The 27914-nt window shown below is 47.9% G+C and overlaps 1 protein-coding gene across 2 annotated transcripts in view; it reads left to right on the top strand.

Annotated features, from left to right (window-relative positions):
• The window catches only part of LOC119977410 (CRACD-like protein), a 112534-nt gene that overhangs the window by 68909 nt on the left and 15711 nt on the right, over nucleotides 1–27914 (top strand). Inside the window, exon 9 of one of the 2 annotated variants that reach the window (XM_038818281.1) lies at nucleotides 20775–20816. The exons of the other annotated variant lie outside the window; for it this stretch is intronic. Within the exon in view, the coding sequence (XP_038674209.1) occupies nucleotides 20775–20816 (42 nt within the window). The remainder of the gene's footprint in view (nucleotides 1–20774; nucleotides 20817–27914) is intronic. 2 annotated transcript variants of the gene reach the window in all.

Genomic DNA, 27914 nt, shown 5'->3' with positions numbered 1-27914 from the left:
ATGTGTCAGACTGTCTAACACTGTCGTTTTCTGTTTTCCCCCCTCCCCCCCTCCCACCTCCAGGAGAAGGCCGGCCACAACCGCCGGGAGCGTGAGAAGATAGGAGGAGGACCGCCGGACCTGAGGGGCCTGACCATGGCAGAGCAGAGGGCCCTGGACGTGGCCGGCAGCCCGGAGGAAAGGGATGTCGCCGAGGTAGAGCTCGGCCGGGGGCGAGAACGTGAGACCCCCCCCGTGACACGCGTGTCAACCACAGCCCTCCCCCCTCATACCACCCTCACCCCCCACACTCTCCCTACACCCTGGGGCAGCAGGGTAGCATGGTGGTTAGCATAAATGCTTCACAGCTCCAGGGTCCCAGGTTCGATTCCCGGCTGGGTCACTGTCTGTGTGGAGTCTGCACGTCCTCCCCCTGTGTGCGTGGGTTTCCTCCGGGTGCTCCGGTTTCCTCCCACAGTCCAAAGATGTGCGGGTTAGGTGGATTGGACATGCTAAATTGCCCTTAGTGTCCTAATAAAAAAAGTAAGGTTAGGGGGGGTTGTTGGGTTACGGGTATAGGGTGGATACGTGGGTTTGAGTAGGGTGATCATGGCTCGGCACAGCATTGAGGGCCGAAGGGCCTGTTCTGTGCTGTACTGTTCTATGTTCTATGTTCTAACCCTACATCACCCTCATCTCCACACACCCGTTCACCCCCCACCACCCCTGACCCATGGTCTAACCATACGTCTTGTCTTGTGTCTTGCAGGAGCAGCTGGAGATGAAGTGGGCCCATCCGGTGTGCCCCCCCCCCCAGCCAGTGCCAAAGCCAGAGCCCCCACCCCCGTGAGCCAAGCAGCGATGAGGAGAGCAGCCCGACACCCAGGACACCCCAGAGCTCGAGTCTCAGGCCACTGATTTCCCTTCACAGCACCCTCCACCATCCCAGAGACACTCACCTCGGTTGGGCACTTTAGTGGAGAGGCTCCTGGGACTCTCTCTGGTGCGCACCACACAGCTGATCCGGTACAGCCGGTGGAGGTAGGAGCACCCAAAGGGGCAGACGGTCGGAGGGCAGCCCAAACCCATGGAACAGACGGTCGTGGAGATGCAGTCGCAGAGCGAGGGACTTCATGAGGGGATGTTGGCGAACATCCGGAGGAGTTCAACCGCGTGCAGGCGCAGGAAATGGTGCCGACGTGCGTGCCACCCAGACCAACAACGCCTGGGTGGAGGCATTGGGGCCAACGGTTTTGGCTATGGATCAGCATGTCCAAGGTCTGCGACATTCTGTGCAGGTACTGGCCGTGACCCTGGACATTGCAGCGGCGCTCCTGGCCCAGTCACGGCAGGCCATGGTTGGGAACGTCGTCAGCATTGCCCATCGCTGGCCGACGTGGCACAGCCACAAAGGGAGGTGACCCAGTCCTAGAGGGAAATCACGCAGTCACTGGCTGGATGTGACACAAACCCAGAAGGTAGTGGCACAGTCAATGGGTGTTTTGAGGCAGTCCCAGACGGAGATGGTCCACTCCCTGTGCTCCATGGCCGTGGACCAGGTGGCGAGGGAGCCTCAGGGGATGGTTCCACACACACCCCTGCCGCATTGAGTAGCCCGGGGGCCATCGGGCACCCTGAGGGAGGAGGAGGTGATGGGACCCGTGCCGCTGCCTCCCGCAGGGGAGGTGCCAAACACCGCAGAAGTGCCGTGACCCCCCAACCCCAGTCCGTGATGCACCTTGTGGGCAGTGGGCGGTACAGTGAGGCACCATGCCACCTGGGGCATCCGAGCAGCCACTGGGCCCGGTCACCCCAGAAGACGGGGACCCACCTAGATATAGCGTTGGGGCCCGTAAGGCCAGAATGTTAGAAACTAGTTTATTTGGCATGGGTGCAGGGCACAGTTTAGTTATAGGGGCGAGGGCACAAATCTGTTCATACGTTGTCACATTAAACACCTGTTCACACTGTTACAACCTGGCCCGGTGCTCTGTCAGATGGGTGAGGTGTGGCTGGTCTGGGCTGATCAGAGAGGGGTGTGCAGTGTGGGAGTGGGTGAGAATAGGCGGATGTTGTGCCCCTGGCCAGATCCCATCTCCCCCCCCACCCTAATTGGTGAACCTGGAGACGATCAGAGCATCCGTGCATGTGGGTCCTGGTGCACATGTTGTGTGGGCTCCCGTGCCTGCCTGGGCCCCATGTCCTGCTTATCCGCCCCTCCCCGCATCCTCCTCGTCAAACGAGGCCTGGCGTTCATCCTCCTCTTCCAGTACGTCAACCCTCTGCTGTGCGATGTTGTGGAGGATGCAGCAGGCCGCCACGATGTGGGGGACCCTATCAGCTTCATATTGGAGGGCCCCTCCAGAGTGGTCCAGGTACCTGAACCGCATCCGGAAGCCGAATCACCGCTCGATCACATCCCTGGTCACTGTGTGGGCATCGCTGTACTGGGCCTCTGTGTCGGTCTGTGGCCTCCAGATATATGTCATCAGCCATGACCGCAGCGGATAACCCCTGTCGCTCAGGAGCCAACCCCTCAGCTGGGGGAGGCAGGCGTCTCAAACATGCCGTGCGTGCCAGGATGAAGGCGTCGTGCACACTGCCCGCGTATCGGGCGCAGACTTGGTGCGATTTTGGCGGCGGCGACCGGAGAATCCAGCGCCACATTCTTGGCTGGAATGAGAGTCTGGGGTGAGTGGAGCGCTTAAAAGCTGCTCCAGCTCATAATGGGATTCCCAAGCCCAGCGAATCACACGCCTGGAGAATGGGGAACCGGAACTCGGGCGGGATGCACGTGGGCAATGTACTGTCCCATTTGCAAAGAGAGAATGGTGCCTCCCTGGTGCTCCTAGCAGCAGCGCAAAAATGATCCAATTCTCCGCTGGCGGGAACACCAGTCTCTGAAACGGAGAATCCTGCCCATTGTGTTTGCTGCCTCGTCTTCTCAAGAGTGACGGGCACACAGGATCTGACAGACTGCTTGCATTATTTTCTCACAAATCCATTGTTATCCTGAGTGACAAGTCGTCTTCATGCAAATACATATTAACAATAGCTAACCTTGGTATTTTGACAATATTTAGTCAAGTAATGCTAACAATCATGTGAGGACAGAGAGAAAATAATAATTAGGTTTAAATCCCTTGCAATATTGCACTACATGCCTCAGTATTCTTAGTATACCGTTAAAACTGTTTATAGAAATATTTATAATGGGGCGGCACGGTGGCGCAGTGGTTAGCACTGCTGCCTCACGGCACTGAGGTCCCAGGTTCGATCCCGGCCTCGGGTCACTGTCCATGTGGAGTTTGCACATTCTCCCCGTGTCTGCATAGGTCTCACCCCCACAACTCAAGGATGGGCATGATAGGCGTGGATAATTGGAAAAAAAAGACTTATTGATAATTATTTTGGATTGATCTCCTTGAAGGATGCAGGTCGTCTTGTGTTTTGGGCAAATGTGCAAAATTGTTTGCCTGACTCAATATAAACATGCGTCTGAGTTTCATGCGAGGAGTGCGCGCAGAGTTGGCGTGACTGGGACAGATGCAGAATCTGCATCCTGGCGGGATTGGCTCACAGCGCGATAAAGGCCTGCGCAGCGTGAAACACTTCTTCCTGTTGGTTGGAGGTTAGGGTGGGAATGCCGTGGGCATCAGGATCAATGGTATCCCCCAGGGCTATTGTAAGCTCCAATGGAACCTCCGGTGGGAAAACAGGTAGGTCCTACAACATGGAGAATCGCTGAGGCGATACTGCAGCCTTTCAGCTATGATTGGACCCTGAGTAAAACCTTCACTGATTTGTATGTCATGATGTGGAGATGCCGGCGTTGGACTGGGGTGAGCACAGTAAGAAGTCTTACAACACCAGGTTAAAGTCCAACAGGTTTGTTTCAAACACTAGCTTTCGGAGCACTGCTCCTTCCTCGTGTTTGCTCGTGTTTGAAACAAACCTGTTGGACTTTAACCTGATTTGTATGTAGCAGCTCTGAAATATGTCTTGAAAATTTACAGATCCTGCCCAGCCTCTGCCACTGATCGAAATAAACTTTTTTTTTTGGGGGGGGGGGGGGGGGGGGGGGGTGCGGGAGGAGGTGTTGAAGAGCTGGGAAGGGGTCCCTTCAACTATTTCCACCAGAGAAGGGAGAACTATTGATAAATCAGCGTTTCTTCAGCGGGTTTCATGACTTCAGGATGCCCCCCGAGGCCTCACCACTTTTTGAAGTGTGGTCATAGATAGATAGAATTTACAGTGCAGAAGGAGGCCATTCAGCCCATCGTATCTGCACCAGCCCTTGGAAAGAGCACCCCACCCAAGCCCACACCGCCATCCTATCCCCATAACCCAGTAACCCCACCCAACACTAAGGACAATTTTGGACACGAAGGGCGATTTAGCATGGCCAATCCGCCTAACCCACACATCTTTGGACTGTGGGAGGAAACCGGAGCAACTGGAGGAAACCCACGCAGACACGGGGAGAACGTGCAGACTCCGCACAGACAGTGACCCAAGCCGGGAATCGAACCTGGGACCTTGGAGCTGTGAAGCAATTGTGCTAACCGCTATGCTACTGGCCACTGTTTTAATGTAGACAATGTGCCGGTCAGCCACTTTTGTGCACATCAAGCTCCCGTAGTAATGTTGGATCATTTACATTCTTCTGAGAGGGTAGACGTGCTCCCAGAATCACATCTCGCCTGAGCACTGGATCCATAGCTGATGCAGTTCTCTCTCAGGGTTGTGCTGGAACTGTAAACCCGCGTACTCACCACTCTGGAGTGGGACTTGAACCCAAGAACCTAATGAACTCCAGAGAGCAGAATGCTCCAATGTGATAGACACCCATCCGCCAATGGTGCATCTGGTTTACCTGCTATTCCAGCAGCTCAGGACTGCCGAGCTGAGGCAGCCAGAGCTCGCGGAGGGCTGGGGAGCCAAGTGAGGGAGGGCGTACTGCAAACAAAGTGTGGTCGTCCCCTTTTGTAGGGAAACCTGTTTTGATTATGCAGGGATCTGGTCACGTTCTGGTCACGTTCAAATCTACTGCTGGGCCAATGGGGTCACCTCCGATGACCAACCTGCAGTATCTGTATGCTGGGTCATAATGAAGTCCTGCGTCACGGGTGGCCTGACTTTCGGAGAGCCCTTACCCTCAGCTCAACCCACCTCCACCTTCCCCAACTAATTACAGTGGCAATATGCCCGATGACCGTGGATTTTCAAGGTCAATATCTTTTGTAAACATCAGTGTTCCCCACGTTCAGTTTAGACTGATCTATTTTGTTAAAACATTGGCCCAGATTTGTAGGTGAACCAGCTTAGAACGAAAGCACAATCAAAAGTAAATCTGGAACAACTCGGATACATCACAGCAGCAAAATCACAAATACAATGGAAGTGCGTGTGTTCTGGGGGCCTATTATCCCACCCTTGGATGCCAGGTTGGCATTGCAGGGGGCAAGTCCTCTGGGGAGCCCCATTGGAGGGGGTCCTTTATGTGTGTGTGTGGGGGGGGGGGAGGGGGGGCAATGGCTATTAGGGACGGTTGTGAATTGGGTGGGGGGCTGGAGACCGGGGGGAGGCAGGGTGTTCCCAATCTCCGTAGAGGGGGCTTTAATGTAATTTTGAAATTGGGGCGTCCTTGCTTTGCCGGTATGTTTAGGCCCCACCCCTCCAGCTGGCTGTCTGATCCTCGTCATCACTTTAAAATCGCACAGAGTGCTGTTAAATCTGGTGGGGGGAAAAAGGCATCTGTGAAGCCAGCAGGTTTCACACAGCTTTTCTCGTCTGATCTAGCACTCTGGCCAATTTTGAGAAATTCCACCCTGTGTGTTAAGAGGCTTTTTAATGGCCTTAATTGGCCCTTTAATTGATGGTCGGTACAGCTCCAACACACGCGCACGTGCCCTCTGACCTCAATACTGCCCACGTGCCCAATGACGTTGGGACATAAAATTCAGGCCATGGTTAATAAATTCTGCAAGCTTCAAATGGAAGACAACGCTGCTGACACAGAGACAAAAATCATACCATCCATCAAAAAAGTTAACCCTAGTCTGGCAACAGGTCAATGATCATATTCTTGGCATAGACATGGAACATACAGTGCAGAAGGAGGCCATTCGGCCCATCGAGTCTGCACCAACCCATTTAAGCCCTCACTTCCACTCTATGCCCGTGAACCAATAACCCCATCTGAACTGTTCGGTTACTTAAGGGCAATCTATCATGGCCAATCCACCTAACCTGCATGTCTTTGGACTGTGGGAGGAAACCAGAGCACCCGGAGGAAACCCACGCACACACAAGGAGAACGTGCAGACTCCGCACAGACAGTGACCCAGCAGGGAATCGAACCTGGGACCCTGGAGCTGTGAAGCCACAGTGCTAATCACTTGTGCTACCGTCCCACCCATAATAATCTTTTATTGTCACAAGTATGAAGTTACTGTGAAAAGCCCCTCGTTGCACCTTCTGGCGCTTGTTCGGGTAAGCTGGTACGGGAATTGAACTGCATTACAAACCAGCTGTCCAGCTCACTGAGCTAAACTAGCCCTGTATTCTTGGACGGATAAGCTTTGTAAGGTCACCCAGGGGATGATTTTTTTTGTATGCTTTTCAGCCAATTTTCAGCACAGAAACATTCGGCTAGCAGTGAAAGGTCGGTGGTCAGGGTGGGGTCATGTGGGGGTTTGGGGGGGCGGGGTCGTGTGGGGGTTTGGGGGGGCGGGGTCGTGGGGTTGTTGCAGGAGAACCTCTGTCACCATTTGGGCAATGAACCACTTTCCAACTCTTCCCCCGCCCCACCAATCCAATTTTTATCGGCCTTTTAAACGATCACACAAAGACAGACAGGACTTCACAAGACAGACATATACTATATATACTAATCAGCGTCCCAACACCAATTAGCATTGATGTTCCGGAATGGTGTCATCCTGGATCAGTCATCATGCCAGTTGAATATAGCCGATTTGATCCTGTAATATGTAATTGGGACCTCTCTCGAGGGAAGCAGAAGGGTAAATCATCAGCTATGACGAGAGTTCAAAAAAATCAATGGTTATCTAAACGATTAGAAGCACAAATTATTAGTAGAGCATGGAGGAATATTTGAACTGATTTTCCTCTCATTTTACTGATTCATCTATGCTGGAATGAAAGACAATATAAGCTAGTAAGACATCTATTATAACTATTTAGTCTAGATTATTAGTGCGGCTGTCTTATTAAAACCTAACTAATAATCTTGTCATCATCAACACAACATTCAGCTTGAACTTTGACAGCTTGATCTTCAGTAGGACACAGTCAATGGGCGGGACTCTCCCATCGGGCGGCTAAGAACAACGCCGGCGTAAAAACGGGGGTGTTTTACTCCAGCGTCGGCGCCGGTTCCGGGACCCCATTCTGCGGCCCACAGTGCGGTAGCACGGCGCTAGAGCGGCCCATGCCGCTCCCGGCGGGGTCCGCGCATGCGCAGTTGGGCCAGATCACCCCCCCCCCCTCCACAGGCCACCCCCAGCCCTTTCAACGGCACGGTCACGCCAGCTCAGAGGATGTTGGAACGACGCCAGCGGGACTCGGCTTTTTGATGATGGCCGTTCAGGCCGGAGATTCGGTGTGCCGGCCCCAATGGCAATGATTCTTGGCTCTGCGGGGAATCGCATCCCGGTATCGGGGCGATGTGGCACGATTCGCGCGGCCCGTCGGCAATTCTCTGACCCGGCGGGGGGTCGTGTTACTCATCCTGAACTAATAACTTTCACTCCATTATTCCTTAACTCCTGACCTTGAGGTGGGTGAGATAGCATTGAAGGGAGGAAGAGAGGATGGAAAAATAATAAAAGGAATGAAAAAAGTGGGAATAATGAAACAGATGTAACTAGTTGCATTGTACGTGGCAGCATCATTTGTAATCTGCTTAAATTGGATTACTGAAGGCAGATGGATAATTGAACCTGGCACTTTCCTGGTCTACAGGGCACAGTTCCACAGTGGCCGTTTACCATCAACAGGCAACATGCTGAGTGAAAATGATCCGCACTATAGAAACAGGGGCTGTATTTTTCACTGAATTTAACAGACAGCAGCATAAAAGTGTCTCCGACCCTGAGAACATAACATTTCTTTTGATATGCCCAATTGAGATTTCTAGATTATGAAGTGTTTAATGCAGGGGAAGGGTTTTTTAGGTTTTCGAGCAACCAGTCCAATAAAGTAGCTGCAGGGAATGTTGTTGCAGACACCACATTGGAAATTAATGAGGCCACAGCCTCCACAGCACAGGATACTCCTGGCTCTGTTGGTCCCAGCAGCCACAGCACAGGATACTCCAGGCTCTGTTGGTGCCAGCAGCCACAGCACCAGGTACTCCAGGCTCTGTTGGTGCCAGCAGCCACAGCACCAGGTACTCCAGGCTCTGTTGTTCCCAGCAGCCACCTGAGGATTCACCTGAGGAAGGAGCAGTGACCCAAAAGCTTGTGTTTTAAACAAACCTGTTGGACTTTAACCTGGTGTTGTAAGACTTCTTACTGTGCTCACCCCAGTCCAACGCCGGCATCTCCACATCCCAGCCGCCGCAGCACTGGGTACTCCTGGTTCTCTTGTTGCTACACAGCTCCAGGGTCCTAGGTTCGATTCCCCGTTGGGTCACTATCTGTGCGGAGTCTGTAGGTTCTCCCTGTGTCTGCGGGTTTCCTCCGGGTGCTCTAGTTTCCTCCCACGAGTCCTGAAAAACGTGTTGTTAGGTGAATTGGACATTCTGAATTCTCCCTCTATGTACCCGAACAGGCGTCGGAGTGTGGCGATGAGGGGATTTTCACAGTAACTTCATTGCACTGTTAATGTAAGCCTATTTGTGACAATAAAGATTATTATTATTATGTTGATCCCAGCAGCCACACAACAGGGCACACAGCTTGGGCAACAATTAGGAGTTGGGAAGGGTAGTAAGACACCATTGTGAGGCTGTGGGATTCTAGTAGTACACATTCCAGGCAGCAATCACATGAAAAAGCAAACTGAGTTAGTAAGACAGGTAAGTGGGTGATTGTCCATTGTCTTTTTAATGGGAAAAGAACAGACAAATCCTTTGATCAAATTAGCAATTGGAAATGCAGAGGGTAATAGTGGGCAGCCAGCAAAGACTTGTTAAAGGCAAGTCATTTTTGAGTTTTGTGAAGAAATGGCTGATTGTATAGGGGACACGTGTAAAGGTTCATTGAATTTCAGAATGCCTTCAAGAACACGGATTGCTACAATAATAAAGGTCTTTGATATAAGAGAAAATGTAGCAGTCCGGACAGAAAGGTAGACAGGATTGTTGCTGACTGCAGAAACAGCTCCGTGTAGACATTCAACCATACCCTGTGCTTTATGTAGTAGGCAATCCGACTGAAATTAGCTCTCAGGCTGTTGTTGTCCTGTACCATTGACGTTATCGGTATGAACAAGCCAAACTTCTGCTGCATTGCTGGTGCAGTGTGGATAGTTCACTGGTCCTACAGGTCATCGCGGAGCACATGGTATAACTAAATCAATGCCTCTTTACTGAGCGTGAGTTTGCTCCTGGCCCAAACTTCCAGATCTCTGCATCTTTTTTTTATTGCCCAACGCTAATTGCCCTTGAGGGGGCAGTTAAGAGTCAACCACATTGCTCTGGGTCCTGAGTCACATGCAGGCCAGACCAGGTATGGACGTGAGATTTCCTTCCCTAAAGGACATTAATAATAATCTTTAATAGTGTCACAGGTAGGCTTACATTCACACTGCAATGAAGTTACTGTGAAAATCCCCTAGTCGCCACACTCTGGCGCCTGTTCGGGTATACTGAGGGAGAATTCAGAATGTCCAATTCACCTAACAAGCATGTCTTTCGGGACTTGTGGGAGGAAACCGGAGCACCCGGAGGAAACCCACGGAGACACAGGGAGAATATGCAAACTCTGCACAAACAATGACCCAAGCTGGGAATCAAAGCAACAGTGCTAACCACTGTGCCACCCAATTATTGAACCAGATGACAATCGACAATGATTTCTTGGTCATTAGACTTGATTCCAGATTTTTTGTTATTGAATTCAAATTTCACCATCTGCAGTGGTGGGATTCGAACCTGGATCACCAGAGCATTACTCTGGCTTTCTGGTTTACTAGTTCAGTTACAATACTACTGCGCCACCACCTCCCCTGTTGTGGTAGCGCCACTGAATGGGTAATTTATTCTGCAAATGGTGCAAGCCCTTGGCACGACTGCAGTGCCCTCATCTCAATATCCTGTTGCTTTGTGATGACTGGCAATAGCAGCTGGTGTCTTACCATTGGGATGAATACTCGCTCCGGTCAGTCTTGAGGTGCAAATGTTATGTGGAGAGACTAGAGAAGCTGGGGTTGTTCTCCTTAGTGTGGAGGTTAAGACAGGGCTTGACTGAGCGTTCAAAATTCAGGTGGGTTTTGTTAGAATAAGTAAGAGAAGCTGTTTCTACTGGCAGCAGGGTCAATTACTGGAGGAGACTGTTACACGAGGGAGATATTAAGAAATTGAGTCCAGAAATTATATCAGTAGCAGGTAATTTAGGGGTTAAACCGACTGATACGCCCACATTTGGCCGAGTTACATTGTCCTAGTCAGACTTAAAACTAGTTAGTGGGAACACACATGATGCCCCAGAGCCATTATTCTTTGGGGCATTCCAGTCTGACCAGCTATTAGCCCATTACAGAGTCTGATGCCCTCTTTGCCGTCAATGGTGGAGTAGCACAGCTCTGTTCTTTTGTATAAACGGGAGTGGGCCATCAAGCAACCAAGATAGTGCCGAAAGGTTTAACCCTGGAAACCCCAGAGAACCTTTGTTTGCGGGGCTGTGTGGAGTTTGAAGAGGGAGAGAAAAAGAATCCTGTTTTGAACAGGTAGAGAAGAAGGCTTTGTAAATCAACTGAGAGAGGTCATGAGAGTTGCCACCGAGGCAGGCTTTGGAAAAAGGTTCTAAATGAATTTCCCTAACAGAAGAAATATTGCGTTGTAAATGCAGTCTTGCCTATGTCCGACTGTGTATGTGGTATGAGAGCTGCATGTTCTGTTAAAATGTTATTTAATGAGAACTAGTGTGTTAACGTTAAGAAACTACATGGAATCTGCTATTGTTAGAATTGAAGTTTAAAAGTTTAAATATTGTTTTCTTTTATTTTGTTTTAATAAAGTTTGTTTATAAAATAACCAAGCCCTATTTCTTATATCTCCTGGAACGAACCAATCTTTCCACATTCATTAAAACTTTAAAAGGTTATGGCTCTGGTCCAACCTCTTAGCCACTGTTGAGAGTTGACCAGGTGTCTGTCACAAGGCTGGTTTCAAATAATTTGCAAAAGAGCCAGAGGAGTTGTGAGATTTATTTTTAATACAGTGAGTTTTAAAATCTAGAATCCACTTTCTGAGAGGCTGACAGAAGCAGAGGGTAATGAAGGATACCTTGAAAAGAAAAATATGCAGAGTTTTGTGAAAAGAAGAGGAAAATGGGACAAAATCTGCATGAGTCACAAAAAGTTGATTTACAGGTGCAACAGGTGATTAAGAAGGCAAATGGAGTTTTGTCCTTCATTGCAAGAGGGATGGAGTTTAAGACTAGGGAGGTTATGCTGCAACTGTATAAGGTGTTAATAAGGCTGCACCTGGAGTATTGTGTTCAGTTTTGGCCTCCTTACCTGAGAAAGAATGTACTGGCGCTGGAGGGTGTGCAGAGGAGATTCACTAGGTTAATCCCAGAGCTGAAGGGGTTGGATTATGAGGAGAGGTTGAGTAGACTGGGACTGTACTCATTGGAATTTAGAAGAATGAGGGGGGGATCATTAAAAATTATGAAGGGAATAGATGGCATAGATGTGGGGAAGTTGTTTCCACTGGTGGGTGAAAGCAGAACTAGGGGGCATAGCCTCAAAATAAGGGGAAGTAGATTTTGGACTGAGTTTAGGAGGACCTTCTTCACCCAAAGGGTTGTGAATCTATGGAATTCCCTGCCCAGTGAAGCAGCTGAGGCACTTCATTGAAGATAAAGATAGATAGTTTTTTGAAGGATAAAGGAATTAAGGGTTATGGTGTTCAGTCGGGAAAGTGGAGCTGAGTTCACAAAAGATCAGCCATGATCTCATTGAATGGCGGAGCAAGCTTGAAGGGCCAGATGGCCTACTCCTGCTTCTTGTGTTCTAAAATGGAAACTTTCAAGTCATTAGTAGAGGCAGAAGTGGTCCCCTTCTGTACTATAATGTTCGATGATTCTGCAACTAACTGCCACATCTACGTGAGATGCATCCACCGATACTGAATGAAGTGAGACTGGAAATTGTAGAGGCACTGGCCATCATTTTTTAATCTTCCTTAGGCTCAGTGATGGAGTCAGTAAACTGGAAAATCACAAATATTACGCCCTTGTGCCAAAACATAAAGCTGATCAACTAGAAATTAGTCAATGTAGCATTGGTGGTGTGCTAAGCTTATAGAAACAATAATTCAGGACAACATGAAGAATCATGTGGATAAATACAGGTTGATTAATGAAAGCCAGCATGGATTTGTTAAAGGCAATTCATATTTAACTAACTTGCTGGAATTTGTGATGAGGTAGCAGAGAGGGCCGATTGAGGGTAATGCTGCTGATGTGGTGAACATGGACTTCTAAATGGAATTTGATACAGCGTCGGGCAGCAGGCCTGTGAGAAAGGTTAGAGCTCATGGAATACAAGTAGCAGTAACAACATGAATAGGAATTTGGCTGAGTGATGGGAAACAATGAATAATGGTGAATGGCTGTTTTTGGACAGGAGGACGGTTTATCGTGGACTTCCCGAGGGATCGGTGTTGGGACCCTTGCTATTCCTGATGCGTACAAATAACCCGGACCTTGGTGTACAGGGCACGATTTCAAAATTTGTGGATTGTACAAAACTTGGAAGTATTGTGACCCAGGAGGAAGATAGTGGAATGGGAGGATAGGTGGCTGATGAAAGTTAATGCAGAAAAGTCTGAAGTGATTGATTTTGGTAGAAAGAATACAGAGAGATATGTAAAATGAAGAGTATAATTTGAAATGGTGCAGGAGCAAAGGGGCCGGATGTATATTTGCGTAAAATCATTGAAGGTGGCAGGTTACGTTATGAGAGAAGTTAATATAGCATTTGGCATTCTGGATTTTATCGGCAGGGGAATAGACTACAAAAGCAAGTAAATTATGTTAAACCCATAGAAAACTCTGATTTGGTCTTGTATGTAGTTTTGCGTCCAGTTCTGGGAACCACACTTTACCAAGGATGTGATGGCATTCGGAAAAGAATCACAAGGATGGTTCTAGGATGAGAGGAGCTTCAGGTACATGGCTAGATTGGAGAAGATGGGAGCTGTGATCCTTGGAGAAGAGAACGTTGAGAGATTTGCTCCAGGTGTTAACGAGGGGTCTGGACGACGCAGGGAACAACGTGCCATCAGTGGAAGGATGGAGAACTAGAGGTCACCGGTTTAAGGTCATTGGAAAAAGAAGCGATGGTGACGACACAAAGGGAAAAGTTAGGATGTGCAATAAGTGCTTGAGAGTGTGGTGGGGGGGCAGGGTCATTTGAGGCTTTCAATAGGGAATTGGCTCAGTTTTCGAAATAGGAAGAATGTGCAGGGCTACAGGGTGAAGGCAGGCACTAGGTAAATTGCACCCTCAGAGGACCAGCACAGACGTAACAGGCAGAATGGCCTCCTGTACTGTAACCATGCTGCCATTTTAAGTAATGAAATAAAATTTGAATTTGATTCTACCCTGTGAAATTCTGTCTGGCACGAGTGTCTCCAAATGCACCGGAATAAGAATTGTTGCGTTAATTCTTGTGAACACATTTTAACAGCAGAGCAAACCTTGTGAAAACAAAAGGTAAATGCATTATTGCTTTCTATTGGCCTTTCCCACTAATTTATTTGTGTGTTAATTTGGCAACACGGAAGATGTTACCCGAAAGGCTTGATGCAGGTTACAAAATATAGACAGACAAAATTAATTTGAGTTTTTTGAAAAGATTTATTCCCCAACCCATTTTCTGGCTTGTGATTTTCCTCTTTCAGCAATGTCCGGCATCATAAGCGGTCCGTAGTGAGGGTGGGTGAATCACTCTCCTCCGAGCCTGTGTTGCTCTGAATTGAAGGGGGTGTTGAAACATGACTTAGATTGATTAATTTCTTAACTTTCCACTTTCACTTTGGGGTATGTGCCTCAGATTGCACACTTGGAAGCTGCTACACAAGCCAGGGATGATCCAAGTGAAGAATTTCGTAACTAGGAAACCTTGGTTGTCACCTGTGTTATAACCAGGAAACCTGAGTCAATATTTCTTTAAAATAAATTTAGAGTGCCCAATTTTTTTTTTCCAATAATATTATTATTATTATTATTAAGGGGCAATTTAGCTTGGCCAATCCACCTACCCTGCACATCTTTGGACTGTGGGAGGAAACCGAAGCACCCGGAGGAAACCCAAGCAGACACGGGGAGATAGTGCAACCTCCACACAGACAGTGACCCCAGGTCGGAATTGAACCGGGCCACTGGTGCTGTGAGGCAGCAGTGCTAACCACTGTGCTGCCCAGGTTACCAAGAGCAGCTGACTTTTATACAGTATTAATTGTGGCTGTGCCATTGAGGTTAGCCACATAGAGCGATCGAGAGAGAGAGAGAGGGTAGCTCTTCAGACAGTCACCCTGCAGCACTCTCACAAACCTTTAATTGACTGTTTCAAAAGCATCATTGGTAAAGGGCCTTGGAAAATACATTGCCTGCAGTTAGTCAGCCAATGGAAAGCAGGTGCTGGTTGAGAGAATAGCACATGCCTTTTCATGTACAAATAGTATTTTCATGTGCAAATTTGACTCATTCAAACTTCAAACTTTTCGAGTGTACTGTTGCTGTCATTTTGTATTTTTAAAATTCTTTCATGGGATGTGAGCATCACTGGCTGGGCTAGCATATGAAGCCTATCCCTAATTGCCCTTGAACTGAGTGTCTTTATCAGCCATGACAGAGGAGGTTGCAGTGGGCCTGAAGTCGCATGCAGACCAGACAAGGCAGGCAGATTTCCTTCCCCAAAGGACCTGATGGGTTTTTGCAACAATCGATGATAGCTGTCCCATTACAGAGACCATTGGGCAGGATTCTCCGTCCCGGCAGCCAGCCAATGGGGTTTCCCATTGTGGGCAACCCCACACCATTGGGAAATCCGTGGGCGTGAGTGTGCTGCCGGCGAATCGGAGGATCTTGCCGACGGAGAATCCAGCCTTGATGTTCTATTGCCGGAAACAGGGTTGTTATTGTGCACTGGGGAGAAATTGTAGAACTGTTACATTCAGTTGAAACTTTCGAAAGGAACACATTGAAACATAAGTTGTATTTCTTACAGTAGGTTCATGTTAGCTGGGAGACAAGACAAGAGCAACGGACTACAGATCTAAGACCTTTTTTTGTATATTGTGTAATCGTAACTTTATGCAAGGGTGTCACACTTGGCTACATTCCAAGAAGTTAATCAGTTCCAGAGAACAAAGACACAGCGACCATTCTCTCCCACCCCCCCCCCCCCCCCCCAACCCACTCCCCCAGACAGCTTATTGAATTCTTCATCCGAGAGCATCATGCATTTCAAAACATTATGCTCAGTTTTGTGACATTTTGATTAATGAGAGTGGAATTAATATATCTTGGTAAATCTCCTGGGACGTTGTTCTCAGATTTACATGGTTTGGGTCTTATTTCTCTGCATTGTTCAATGTCACCTGAAGCCTATCCCCTCTGCCTCTGAACCTTTTCCATTTCCACTTTCCATCTCATTGCGACTGTTTTGACTTGAATTGCTCTGTTTCTTGTGGCCAGGTGGCTGGCCTGCTGATGTTTTCCATTTGTCCTGCTTGATTTCAGTATTTCAGAAAGCGGTGGATTCAGCTGGAGCTGCAAAATGCATTCTTCCTGAATCGGGAGCCCTGATATTGATAACTTTCTTCAGCAATCTGTTGACTTTATTTCAGTGCGAATCCTCAGATAGCTGTGTGTTTTGGGGAGAGTCTGAATGATCAACAGGGTAGATTTTCACCTCTCTACCCACACACATCAAATGGGCAGGTATTAGCCATTCGCTGCAGCACAGGGGCACCGGGGCGGTTACTATAATGAGCAGCCCAACTCGCTTTACACCCAGCATTGAAAATGTACCCGCTAGTTCAAAGTGGTTAGCCTGAAACAATGTTTTAATCTGGCATGGACCAATCAACATGGCCAGCTCATTACAGTGTGCCAATATTCGGGATGCAAAGGGATGGATTTTAATTCTCGGGCAGTCGACCAGTGAAGTGTGCCAGCTCCTCGGGGCCAGCGTGCCCACAGATCCATTCAGAGGGCCAGGCCTCATCCTGAGTGTCCCGGCCATCCTGATGCAGTTTACGCTTGCTCCATTCCAGCACGACTTCAGATCATCTGGAGGCCAGGCCGGGTCAGGTATTAAGTATTAGAAATTAAACCAGAAAATGTTGGAAAAACAGCAGCAGGTCTGGCAGCATTTGTGGTGAGGGAAAGTAAAGGTTACACGTCAGTGTCTGTGACCTTTCGTCAGGAGTACCATGTCAGTTTGGAGGGATGGGGAGTGTTGTGAGCACAGAGTGGGGGGAGGGGGGCGTTGGCGGTCGTGTGCAGAAAGCCCGGGACAGCAAGGCACCTCGTTTCTTTGCGGAGCTCGAAGGAACACTCCCGCTCCTTCTAACCTCAAATTTCAACATTTACATGGAGTGGTTGAGGCAAACAGCATAGGTACATTTAATACACAGCGAGATAAACGTATGAGGCTAAAAGGAATAGACGGATATGCTAATGGGGTTAAATTCTATGTTCTGGTAAATTCTGCATGCCCTGACCTCTTTCTTTAAAAAAAAATGTATTTTATTCTACACTTATTCAAATGGCTGCAAAACATAAACAGTCTGGGGAGCCTACTCCGCAACACATCCTTACACAGTTTGTACAAATGTTTTCCCCATTTTCATCCCGGCCACGAACAACTCCTCAAACGCGGCCACGACCACCCCCCACCTTGCCTCGCAGTCCTCCGCTGAGCCCCTCAATTCATATTTAACCTTTTCCAGACAGAGAAAGTCAGATAAGTCTCCCCACCAGGCTGCCACCTCCAGCAGCATTGCCGACCGGCATTCCAGGAAGATCCTTCACCGGGCAACCAGAGAGGCAACAGCCACAACATTGGCCTTCCTCCCCTCCATCAGGTCCAGCTTCTCCGATATCCCGAATATCGCCACCAAAGGGCCTGTCCCAACCTCCTCCCCCATAATCCTTGTTAGTGCCACAGAAACTCCCACCCTGTATCCCTCTAGCTTCTCGCAGTCCCAGAACATATGTGTGTGGTTTCTGGTCCCCGCCCGCACTGCGCACACCCGTCTGCCACCCCTTGGAAGAACTCATGAATAGACACCCTGAGTACCACCTTGAATTGGATCAGGCTCACCCGAGAAAGTCGTGTTAACTCTGTGTAGCACCTCACTCACACTCTCCAATTCATCTCCCCTCCCAGCTCCCTGTCCCACTTCTCCTTAATCTTCACTACCCGCTCGCCTCCCTACTCTCCCAGCCTCCTGTATATGTCTCCGATCCTGCCCTCCCCTTCCACGTCCGGGAGCAGCAGGGCAAACTTCAGTAGCTTGGGGATCTCTTTCCAAACCTTGCGCATGAAGTCCTTTACCTGCAAGTATCTAAACTCACTTCATCCCGGGAGCTCTACCCTAAGCTTCAGTTCCTCTATACTGGCAAACCCTTTTTTGTGGTACAGATCCCTCACCTTAACCAGCCCCGCTTCTCTCCACTTCCTAGACATAACGCATATCCATCTCCCCTCTCCCCCCAGCTCCCGGCTCGAATCCATGTTTTTCGCACAGTGGCGTTAACACCGACATCCCCTCTATCCTAAAGTGCCCCCCCCCCCCTCAGCTGGTTCCAAACCTTCCCTGTGGATTGCACCACTGGGCTCACCGTGAATTTCCTTGGTGCCATTGGCAATGCTGCCCTCACCATAGCACGCAGGCTGGACCCGCTATGGGATTCTTCCTCCATCCAAACCCATTCTACCCCCTCTCCTACCCACCACCGCCTCACCTTCTCCACATTCGCCGCCCAATAATAATGCAGCAAGTTTGGCAATGCCAACCCCCCCTTCTTCCTCTGCCTCTGTAACAGGCTCCTCTTTACCCTTGGTACCTTCCCCGCCCACACAAACTCTGAAATAATCGTATCCAACTTTCGGAAAAAGGCCTTTGGTATATCATTCGGAAGCAGCTGGAATATGAATAGAAACCTTGACAGGACGTTCATCTGCACCATGTGGCAGATGCAGTGTGTCCTCCCTCTTCAGATCCTCCCTAACTTGCTCCACCAGCTTTGTTAAATTCCATTTATGCAGCGTCGCCCTCTCTCCCGTTACCTGAATCCACAGATATCTAAACCTATCTCTGGCTACTTTAAATGGTAACACCCCCCCCCCCCCCCCCCCCCAGGTTGGCTCTACGACTTAGTTCGCTTACTTCACTTTTCCCTACGTTCCACTTGTATCCTGAGAACGTCCTTACTTCCCTAATAGGCCCATAATCCTCCCCATGCTCTCCAGTGGGTCCGACATGTACAATAACAGATCGTCTGCAGATAGCAACACCCGATGCTCCCTACTCCCTCTCGTAATCCCTTGCCACCTTGCCGACCTCCGAGAGCCATTGCCAGAGGCTCTATTGCTGGCGCGAACAGCAGCAGTGACAGTGGGCACCCCTGCCTTGTTCCCCTGTGTAACCCAGGCTCTCGACGAAGTCAGAATCGCGTTTAACAGTCTCCTTATATTACTAGAGAGCTGCTTGCCCTTCACGAAGCCTGTCTGCTCCTCCGCAACCACCCCGGGGACCTAACCTTCCATCCTCCCCACTACCAGTTTAGCCAGCACTTTTACATCTGTTTTTTTTTAAATTTAGAGTACCCAATTATTTTTTCCAATTAAAGGGCAATTTAGAGTGGCCAATCTACCTATCCTGCACATTTTTGAGTTGTGGGGGTGAAACCCACGCAGGCACGGGGAGAATGTGCTAACTCCACACGGACAGTGACCCAGGGCTGGGATTCGAACCCAGGTCCTCAGTGCCGTAGGCAGTAATGCTAACCACTGTGCCACCGTGCTGCCCCTACATCTGTTTTTAACAGCGATATGGGCCTGTATGACCCACATTCTAACGGGTCTTTTTCCTTCTTTTGTATCAATGTGATCATTGCCTGCGCCATCGTCTCCGGCAGTTCCCCCTTCCCCACCGCCTCGCTAAACGCCCCAACAGATATGGTGCCAGTTCCGTCGCAAACTCCTTATAGAATTCCACCGGGTAACCATCGGGCCCCGGGGCCTATCCTGACTTCATACCCCTCATACAGTCTCAGACTTCCCTCAGCTCCAGAGCCTCCTCCAGCACCTACCTCTTCTCTTCCTCCAACTGCGGAAACTCCAGACCATCCAATAACCGTCCCATGTCCCCTTCTTCACCCCTCCCGGGTCCGCCCTGTACAGCCCTTATAGTATTCCCTAAACGTCTCATTTGTCCTCCCCGGCTCCATCACCACCTCCCGTGCCCTTGTCCGTATCCTCAATATTTCCCTGGACGTGGCCTGCCTCCGTAGTTGGTGCACCAACATTCGACTTGCATTTTCCCCGTACTCGTACTACACCCTCCTTGCTCTTCGCAGTTGCCCCACCGCTTCCCCTTCATCAACCTATCAAATTGGCCCTGAAACTTCTTCCTTCTCGCCAATCCCTCCGTGGTGGGTACCTTCGAGTACTCCCTATCTACTTCGACTTTCTCGTTCATTAAGCGCCCATACTCCCTCCTTTTCCTATCTTCATGTGCCTTGAACAAAATACTCTCCTTTCGGATCACCGCCTTCAGTGCCTCCCAAAATGTGGCCATCGACACCTCCCCGTTTTGGTTCAATTCTGCATAGTCTTTAATCACCGACCACACTGTACCACAGAATCCTCTATTTGCAACAACCCCGAATCGAGCCTCCATCCCGGCCTCTGCCCCCGTCCCAATCTAAGCCGAATCGCCAGCCAGTGGGGCGTATGGTCCAAAATTACTATCCCTGCATACTCTGCCCCTTCCACCCCTACCAACACCTCCTGCTCACCACAAAAAAAGATGATTCTGTAGTACACCCTGTAAACATGTAAGAAAAAGGAGTACTCCCTTTTCCCCCGGGTTCTTAAAGTGCCACGGGTCCACCATACCCATCTTTTCCATGAACCCTCCCAGCTCCTTTGCATTCGTATCCTTCCCATTGACCGGGGGCTCGACCTGCCCACCCTCGGTTCTAGAACACAATTAAAGCTTCCTCCCATGGTGAACTGGTGCGTGGCCAAGTCCGGGATCGCTGCCAGCAACCCCCTCATAAACCCTACATCATCCCAATTCAGTGCATATATATTCACCAACACCACCTGTGCCCTGACCTCTTTCACCTTGCCGTGTTTACTGAGCAGTGCATCCACGGTGCACACTCCGCCCACTTAAAATGTCTGCCATAGGATGATGTGTGCATCATAAGCCCTCAATGGGGAAAGATTAATGGCTTTCCTATTGATTCATGAGGCTCATCCCTGTTGCAAGCAAGGGGGAGGAGGAGAAGTAAAATGATTAATAAATTGATATTTTAACTATTCCTTGGGTAAATTGATTTCATTTCTTCCAGAGAAATCTGTTGACGTTTTGCGAGATGGCTGTTCTGAAGAAGGTAGAAGTATGAAAGCATGGAACTGCTCATCCTTTTACATTAACCTCCGTCACGATTAAATTATACATAATTTATTTTTGGGGAAGTTGAAATAAAAAGATTAAATCTTAAACTCCATGATGTGATGCAACTAAGTCACCTGATTTAATCAATGCTTAAAAATGTGATTACCGGATGATTTATTCTTTTCCCAGCGATTGTGTGTTTCTGAATAAATGGAGCCTGTTATAACACAGTTCACCACAAAGAGCCCGACTTTAAGAATGTATTCACTTCTGTTTGCGTTCAAAACCTGGAAAAACTAGACAACATTTTACAAATAAGACGGACACACTTGGGAAAATAAAATATAGTTGTGCACGGAAACTGGACAAACCAGTCAAAGGGCTGGGACTAATCCATGACCAGGTCTGCTTCTAATGCACAGGAAAAGGCCGGGAGTATGAAATGCTCTCAGAAAATCATTTCAAAAGGCCCGCTGCTGATAACAAGGATTATTATAGGATATGGGGAGTGAGCAGCAATGTGGGACTAAACTAGGTTGCTCATGGGCAAACAAAGCTTAATGGGTCAGTTAGCCTATTGCTGTGCTACAACCGTCTATGAGATTAGCATAATGCATGCTATTGTGTGCCACTGTTTAAAGGTTGGTGTGGCCAAATTGAATGCAAACCAAGGAAACAAATGTTACAATTAAAAAGTGAAACATTTAAGGAGGTTTTAGGGAAACTCATGATCGTCATTCTTGGGAGCACAACAAACGCATGATCATCACTTCAATAATTGTCCAGAAAAATCCAATTCTGGTAGCTCATTTCAATACTGGTAACAATACTTTAGGGCCCGAGAACGGTGTGATTGGTAGTAATTGCCCAGACTCATACTGGCTTGTAAGATCCTCAGGTTGAATCACCACCAGTCACCTCTCTCCCTCAAAGGGGAAAGCAGCCAATGGTCATCTTCCTGGACTGTGGCGACTTTTAATTTACTTTAAGTGGCCAGAAAGTATTGTGGATAAATAGGAAACCTGCTGCTTATCATCGCAGGTTGTGCAAGTGGAGAATATTACACCCTTCTGGGTCTCACTCCCCTGCCCTATCCCCGTAGCCCCACTTAACCCACACACCTTTGGACTGTAGGAGAAAACCAGAGCACCCTAACGACTACCACACAGACGCAGGTAGGATGTGCAAACTCCACACAGTTACCCAAGGCCGAAATTGAACCTGGGGCTCCTGGTGCTTTGAGGCTGCAGGGATGACCACTGTGTCGCCCATAAACTTGTGTTGCTCCAGAAAGTCACATTTGACCATTTGGTCGATTGAGCCCACTTTGTATGGCTAACCATGTACTACTTGGGAAAGTTGGAAGTTCCTCTCCACTGTACTCCCCATACCATCTCTATGTATTCTGTATAAGGGAGCTGAGTAATTACAGATCAAATTCTTATCATTAACCCCTGCCCCCTCTTTTCCCTCCCCTACTCAAAATAATCCTCCTCACCGCCCAAATAGTCAGCGGGAAATTGAGGAGCAAATATGTAAGCAGATTACAGATAGCTGCAAGAAAAATAGGGTGGTAACAGTTGGAGACTTTAACTTTCCCAACATTAACTGGGACAGCCATAGCATTAGGGGCTTGGATGGAGAGAAATTTGTTGCGTGTATTCAGGAGAAATTTCTCATTCAGTTTGTGGATGGCTCAACTAGAGAGGAGGCAAAACCTGACCTCCTCTTGGGGGATAAAGAAGGGCAGGAGACAGAGTGTTAGTGAGGGATCACTTTGGGAAAAGTGACCATAATTCCATTAGTTTCAAGATAGCTATGGAGAATGTTAGGCCTGGCCCAAAAGTTAAAATTCTAAATTGGGGCACGGCCAATTTTGATGTTATTAGACAGGAACTTTCAAAAGTTGATTGGGGGAGTCTGTTGGCAGGCAAAGGGATGGCTGGTAAGTGGGAGGCTTTCAAAAGTGTGTTAACTAGGATTCAGCGTAAGCACATTAGAGTGAAGGGCAAGGCTGATAGAAGTAGGGGACCCTGAATGACTCGGGATATTGAGATGCTGGTCAAAACGAAGAAGGAGGTATGCGACATGCATAGGCAGCTGGGATCAGGTGGATCCCTTGAAGAGTATAGAGATTGTCGGAGTAGAGTTAAGAGAGAAATCAAAAGGGCAAAAAGGGAACCTGAGATTGCTTTGGCAGGTAAGGCAAAAGAGAATCCATAGAGCTTCGACAAATATATAAAGGACAAAAGAGTAATGAGGGAGAGAGTAGGGCCTCTTAAGGATCTACTAGGTCATCTATGTGCGGATCCACAAGAGATTGGTGAGATCCTAAATTAATATTTCTCATTGGTATTTACAGTTGAGTAAGGCATGGATTTTAGGGAACTTGAGGAAATAAATAGTGATGGATTAGCTATGAAGAGAGGTTGATTAGGGGCTGGTTTAGCATACTGGGCTAAATCGCTGGCTTTTAAAGCAGGCCAGCAGCACGGTTCAATTCCCTTACCAGCCTCCCGGAATGTGGCGACGAGGGTCTTTTCACAGTAATTTCATTGAAGCCTACTTGTGACAATAAGCGATTTTTCATTTTCATTTTTCGATTAGCTATGAGGAGTGGTTGAATAAACTTGGTTTGTTCTCACTGGAACAAAAGAGGTTGAGGGGCGATCTGATAGAGATCTACAAAATTATGAGGGGCATAGACAGAGTGGATTGTCAGAGACTTTTTCCTAGGATAGAGGGGTCAATTACTAGGGGGCATAGGTTTAAGGTGCGAGGGGCAAGGTTTAGAGGAGATGTATGAGGTAAGTTTTTTACACAGAGGGTAGTGGGTGCCTGGAACTCGCTGCCGGAGGAGGTGGTGGAAGCAGGGACGATAGTGATGTTTAAGGGGCATCTTGACAAATACCTGAATAGGATGGAAATAGAGGGATACGGACCCTGGAAGTGTAGAAGATTTTAGTTTAGACGGGCAGTATGGTCGGCGCAGGCTTGGAGGGCCGAAGGGCCTGTTCCTGTTCTGTACTTTTCTTTGTTCTTTGATTGTGCATATTACAGAGAAGGAGGTGCTGGAAGTCTTAAAGCGCATCAAGATAGATAAATCCTCAGGGCCTGATGAAATGTATCCCAGGACATTGTGGGAGGCTAGGGAGGAAATTGCAGGACCCCTAGCGGAGATATTTGAATCATCGACAGCCACAGGTTAGGTGCCTAAAGATTGGAGGGGAGCAAATGTTGTGCCTTTGTTTAAGAAGGGCTGTAGGGAAAAGCCTGGGAACTACAGACCGGTGCGCCTAGCACCTGTGGTGGGTTTGTTGTTAGAAGGTGTGCTGAGAGACAGGATCTACAGGCATTTAGTGAGGCAAGGACTGATGAGGGACAGTCAGCATGGCTTTGTGAGTGGAAATTCATGTCTCACGAATTTGATTGAGTTTTCTGAACGGGTAACCAAGAAGATAGATGAGGGTAGTGCAGTTGACGTTGTCTACATGGACTTTAGCAAGGCCTTTGACAAGGTACCTCATATTAAGTTGTTGCAAAAGATTAAATATCACGGAATCCAGGGTGAGTTGCCAATTGGATCCAAAATTGGCTTGGCGACCGAAGCCAAAGGTTGGTTGTGGAGGGTTGTTTTTCAAACTGGAGGCCTGTGACCAGCGGTGTGCCTCAGGGATCAGTACTGGGTCCACTATAATTTGTTATTTATATTAATGATTTGGATGAGAATTTAGGAGGCATGGTTAGTAAGTTTGCAGATGACACCAATATTGGCGGCATAGTGGGCAGCGAAGAAGGTTATCTAGGATTGCAACGGGATCTTGATCAATTGAGCCAGTGGGCCGATGAATGGCAGATGGAATTTAATTTAGATAAATGTGAGGTGATGCATTTGGTGGATCAAATCAGGGCAGGACCTGCTCAGTTTTTAAAAAAATTTAGAGTACCCAATTATTTTTTTCCAATTAAGGGGCAATTTAGCGTGGCCAATCCACCTATCCTGCACAACTTTGGGTTTTGGGGGTCCCACGCAGACACGGGGAGAATGTGCAAACTCCACACGGACAGTGACCGAGGGCCGGGATTCGAACCTGGGTCCTCAGTGCCATAGGCAGCAGTGCTAACCACTGTGCCACCGTGCTGTCCACAGGACCTGCTCAGTTAATGGTAGGGAGTTAGGGAGAGTTAGAGATCTAGGGGTGCAGGTTCATAGCTCCTTGAAAGTGGAGTCACAGGTGGATAGGGTGATGAAGAAGGCAGTCGGCATGCTTGGTTTCATTGTTCAGAACATTGAATACAGGAGTTGGGACGTCTTGCTGAAGTTGTACAAGACATTAGTAAGGCGACACTTGGAATACTGTGTACTGTTCTGGTCACCCTATTATAGAAAGGATATTATTAAACTAGAAAGAGTGCAGAAACGATTTACTAGGATACTACCGGGACTTGATGGTTTGAGTCATAAGGAGAGGCTGGATAGACTCGGACTTTTTTCCCTGGAGTGTAGGAAGCTTAGACGTGATCTTATAGAGGTCTATAAAATAATGAGGGGCATAGATAAGGTAGATAGTCAACATTTTTTCCCAAAGGTAGGGGTGTCTAAAACTAGAGGGCATAGGTTTAAGGGGAGAGATACAAAAGGGTCCAGAGGAGAAATGTTTTCACACAGAAGGTGGTGAGTGTGGAATGAGCTGCCGGAGGCAGTAGTAGAGGCAGGTGCAATTTTGTCTTTTAAAAAGCATTCAGACAGTTATATGAGAAAGATGGGTATGGAGAGATATAGGCCAAATGCGGGCAATCGACTAGTGGTAAAAACTGGAGAGTATGGACAAGTTGGGCTGAAAGTCATGTTTTCATGCTGTACACCTCTATGACTATCACTAAACCATTATAATCTACAACTTGGTCGCCCTTTTCCAGAAAGGATATTATTAAACTAGAAGGGTGCAGAAAAGATGTACTAGGATGCTACCGGGACTTGATGGTTTGAGTTATAATGAGAGGCTGGAGAGACTGGGACTTTTTTCCATGAAGTGTAGGAGGCTTAGGGGTGACCTTGTAGAGGTCTATAAAATAATGAGGGGCATAGACAAGGTAGATAGTCAACATCTTTTTCCAAAGGTAGGAAGAGTCTAAAACTAGAGGGCATAGGTTTACGGTGAGAGGGAGAGATACAAAAGGGTCCAGAGGGGCAATTTTTTAACACAGAAGGTGGTGAGTGTGGAATGAGCTGCCGGCGGCAGTAGTAGGGGCGGTACAATTTTGTCTTTTAAAAAGCATTCAGACAGTTATATGGGAAATCTGGGTATAGAGGGCTATGAGCTAAATGCGGGCAATTAGGACTAAATTGGTGGTAAAAACTGGGCAGCATGGGCAAGTTGGGCCAAAGGCATACACCTAGTCATTATCCTCTATGACTATGACTCTATGACTGCAGCGGTTCAAGAAGGATGCTCACCACCTTCTCAAGGACAATTAGGGATGGGCAATAAATGTTGGCCCAGCCAGCGATGTCCCTTGCATGGATTAAAAAATCATCAAGCAATGTAGGTTGTAATCCACAAATAAAGTTATCGAGGCCTCTTCAGAACTACATCCATTGCTTGCCACACAGTACTTAATTATTTATCTTCTTTTAACTTTAGCCCCACTTCCTCGCTAACAGCACTGTGACTGTTCTTACACCACAGCGACTGCAGCGGTTCAAGATGGCAGCTCACCACCTTCTCAAGAGCGGTTTGAGATGGGCAATAAAACTGGCTCTTGCCAGCGAAGCTCACAACCCATGAAAGAATTTTTAAAAAAACAGATAATTGCACCTTTTTTGCGTTAATTCACAATCCTGCCTTGCAAACCAACGTTCCATTTTCCATTTCCCTCCAAAGCTGCTCCAGCGACATGGTCAATGCGAAATGACTTGGAGTGGGTTCAATTGGAGCTATTGCATTGGATCAATGTGAGAGTCAATCTGGAGTCAGTAAGGCCAGGAAAAAACAAACACTGTCAGCTGAAAGGGGGCTTTCTGGTGTCAGGTTGTTGGCCAATAGAAAGAAGATGCTTCATATGTACGTCAGGAACTTTGAAAAGTGCCACACAGAAGGTTTGTGAAGAAGATGAAAACCCGGGGAATTAAGATGAAGGTGGTGGTTATGGATACAGAAATGGCTCAGTGACAGGAAACAGATGTGGATGGATATTTTTCAGACCGACAGATGGTTTGCAATGGTGTTCCCCAAGAGGCAGTTTTTGTCTCCATTACTTCTTCACAATTTTTATAAATGACATGAACTTGAAATAGGGAGCGGCATTATAAAGTTTGTAGTGAATGCAATACTTGGCTAAGTTGCAGATCATGATGAGGATCGTTATTGGCTTCAGGATGACATAGACAGGGTGGTGAAATGAGCAGAAGCAATACAAATGGAATTCATTGTGGAAAAGATGGACGCTTGATGGCCGGCATGGACATGATTGGCTGAAGGATCTCTTTCTGTACTGTAAAAGCTCTGACAGTTCACCCTGAAACGGGTTGTAATTTGCTGCAAATATGACCAGCTCCAACGCAGCCATTAGAGTTGAAAAATCAGGAAACGTGACCTCGGGCTTCAATCATTTTGAACACTTGTGAGCATTTTCAAACATTTAGGTATATTAGTAATGAAAAATGTTTCAAAGGCAGCTTGGGGAAAGGATATGTCAGATTTTGATGAGAGTGGCACAAAGCTGTGAAAGCCATGTTTGCCCTGTTTTATATTGTTTATTTGTTTATTGCGAGGTGAAATGAATATGCTTCAGTTATACAGGGCATTGGTGAAACCACTTCTGAGGTATTGCATACAATATTGGTCTCCTTTAAGGAAGGTTTGGAGGTTTACCAGACTAATACCCAGAATGATTGGGTTGTCTTATGAGAATCGTAGCATAGTATAGCATCCCTACAGTGCGGAAGGAGGCCATTTGGCCCCGTGAGTCTGCACCGACCCTCTGAAAGAGCACCCTACCTAAGCCCAGCCTGTTCTCCTGCTCAATCCCTGTATCCTGACCTAATCTAAGGGACACTAAGGGGCAATTTAATCAATCGAACTATCCTGCA

Source organism: Scyliorhinus canicula, chromosome 14 (genome assembly GCF_902713615.1).
Source record: "Scyliorhinus canicula chromosome 14, sScyCan1.1, whole genome shotgun sequence".
NCBI classification, from domain to species: domain Eukaryota; kingdom Metazoa; phylum Chordata; class Chondrichthyes; order Carcharhiniformes; family Scyliorhinidae; genus Scyliorhinus; species Scyliorhinus canicula.
Note: the sequence above shows the minus strand (reverse complement) of the source record. Positions and strands in the feature narration are given on the sequence as shown.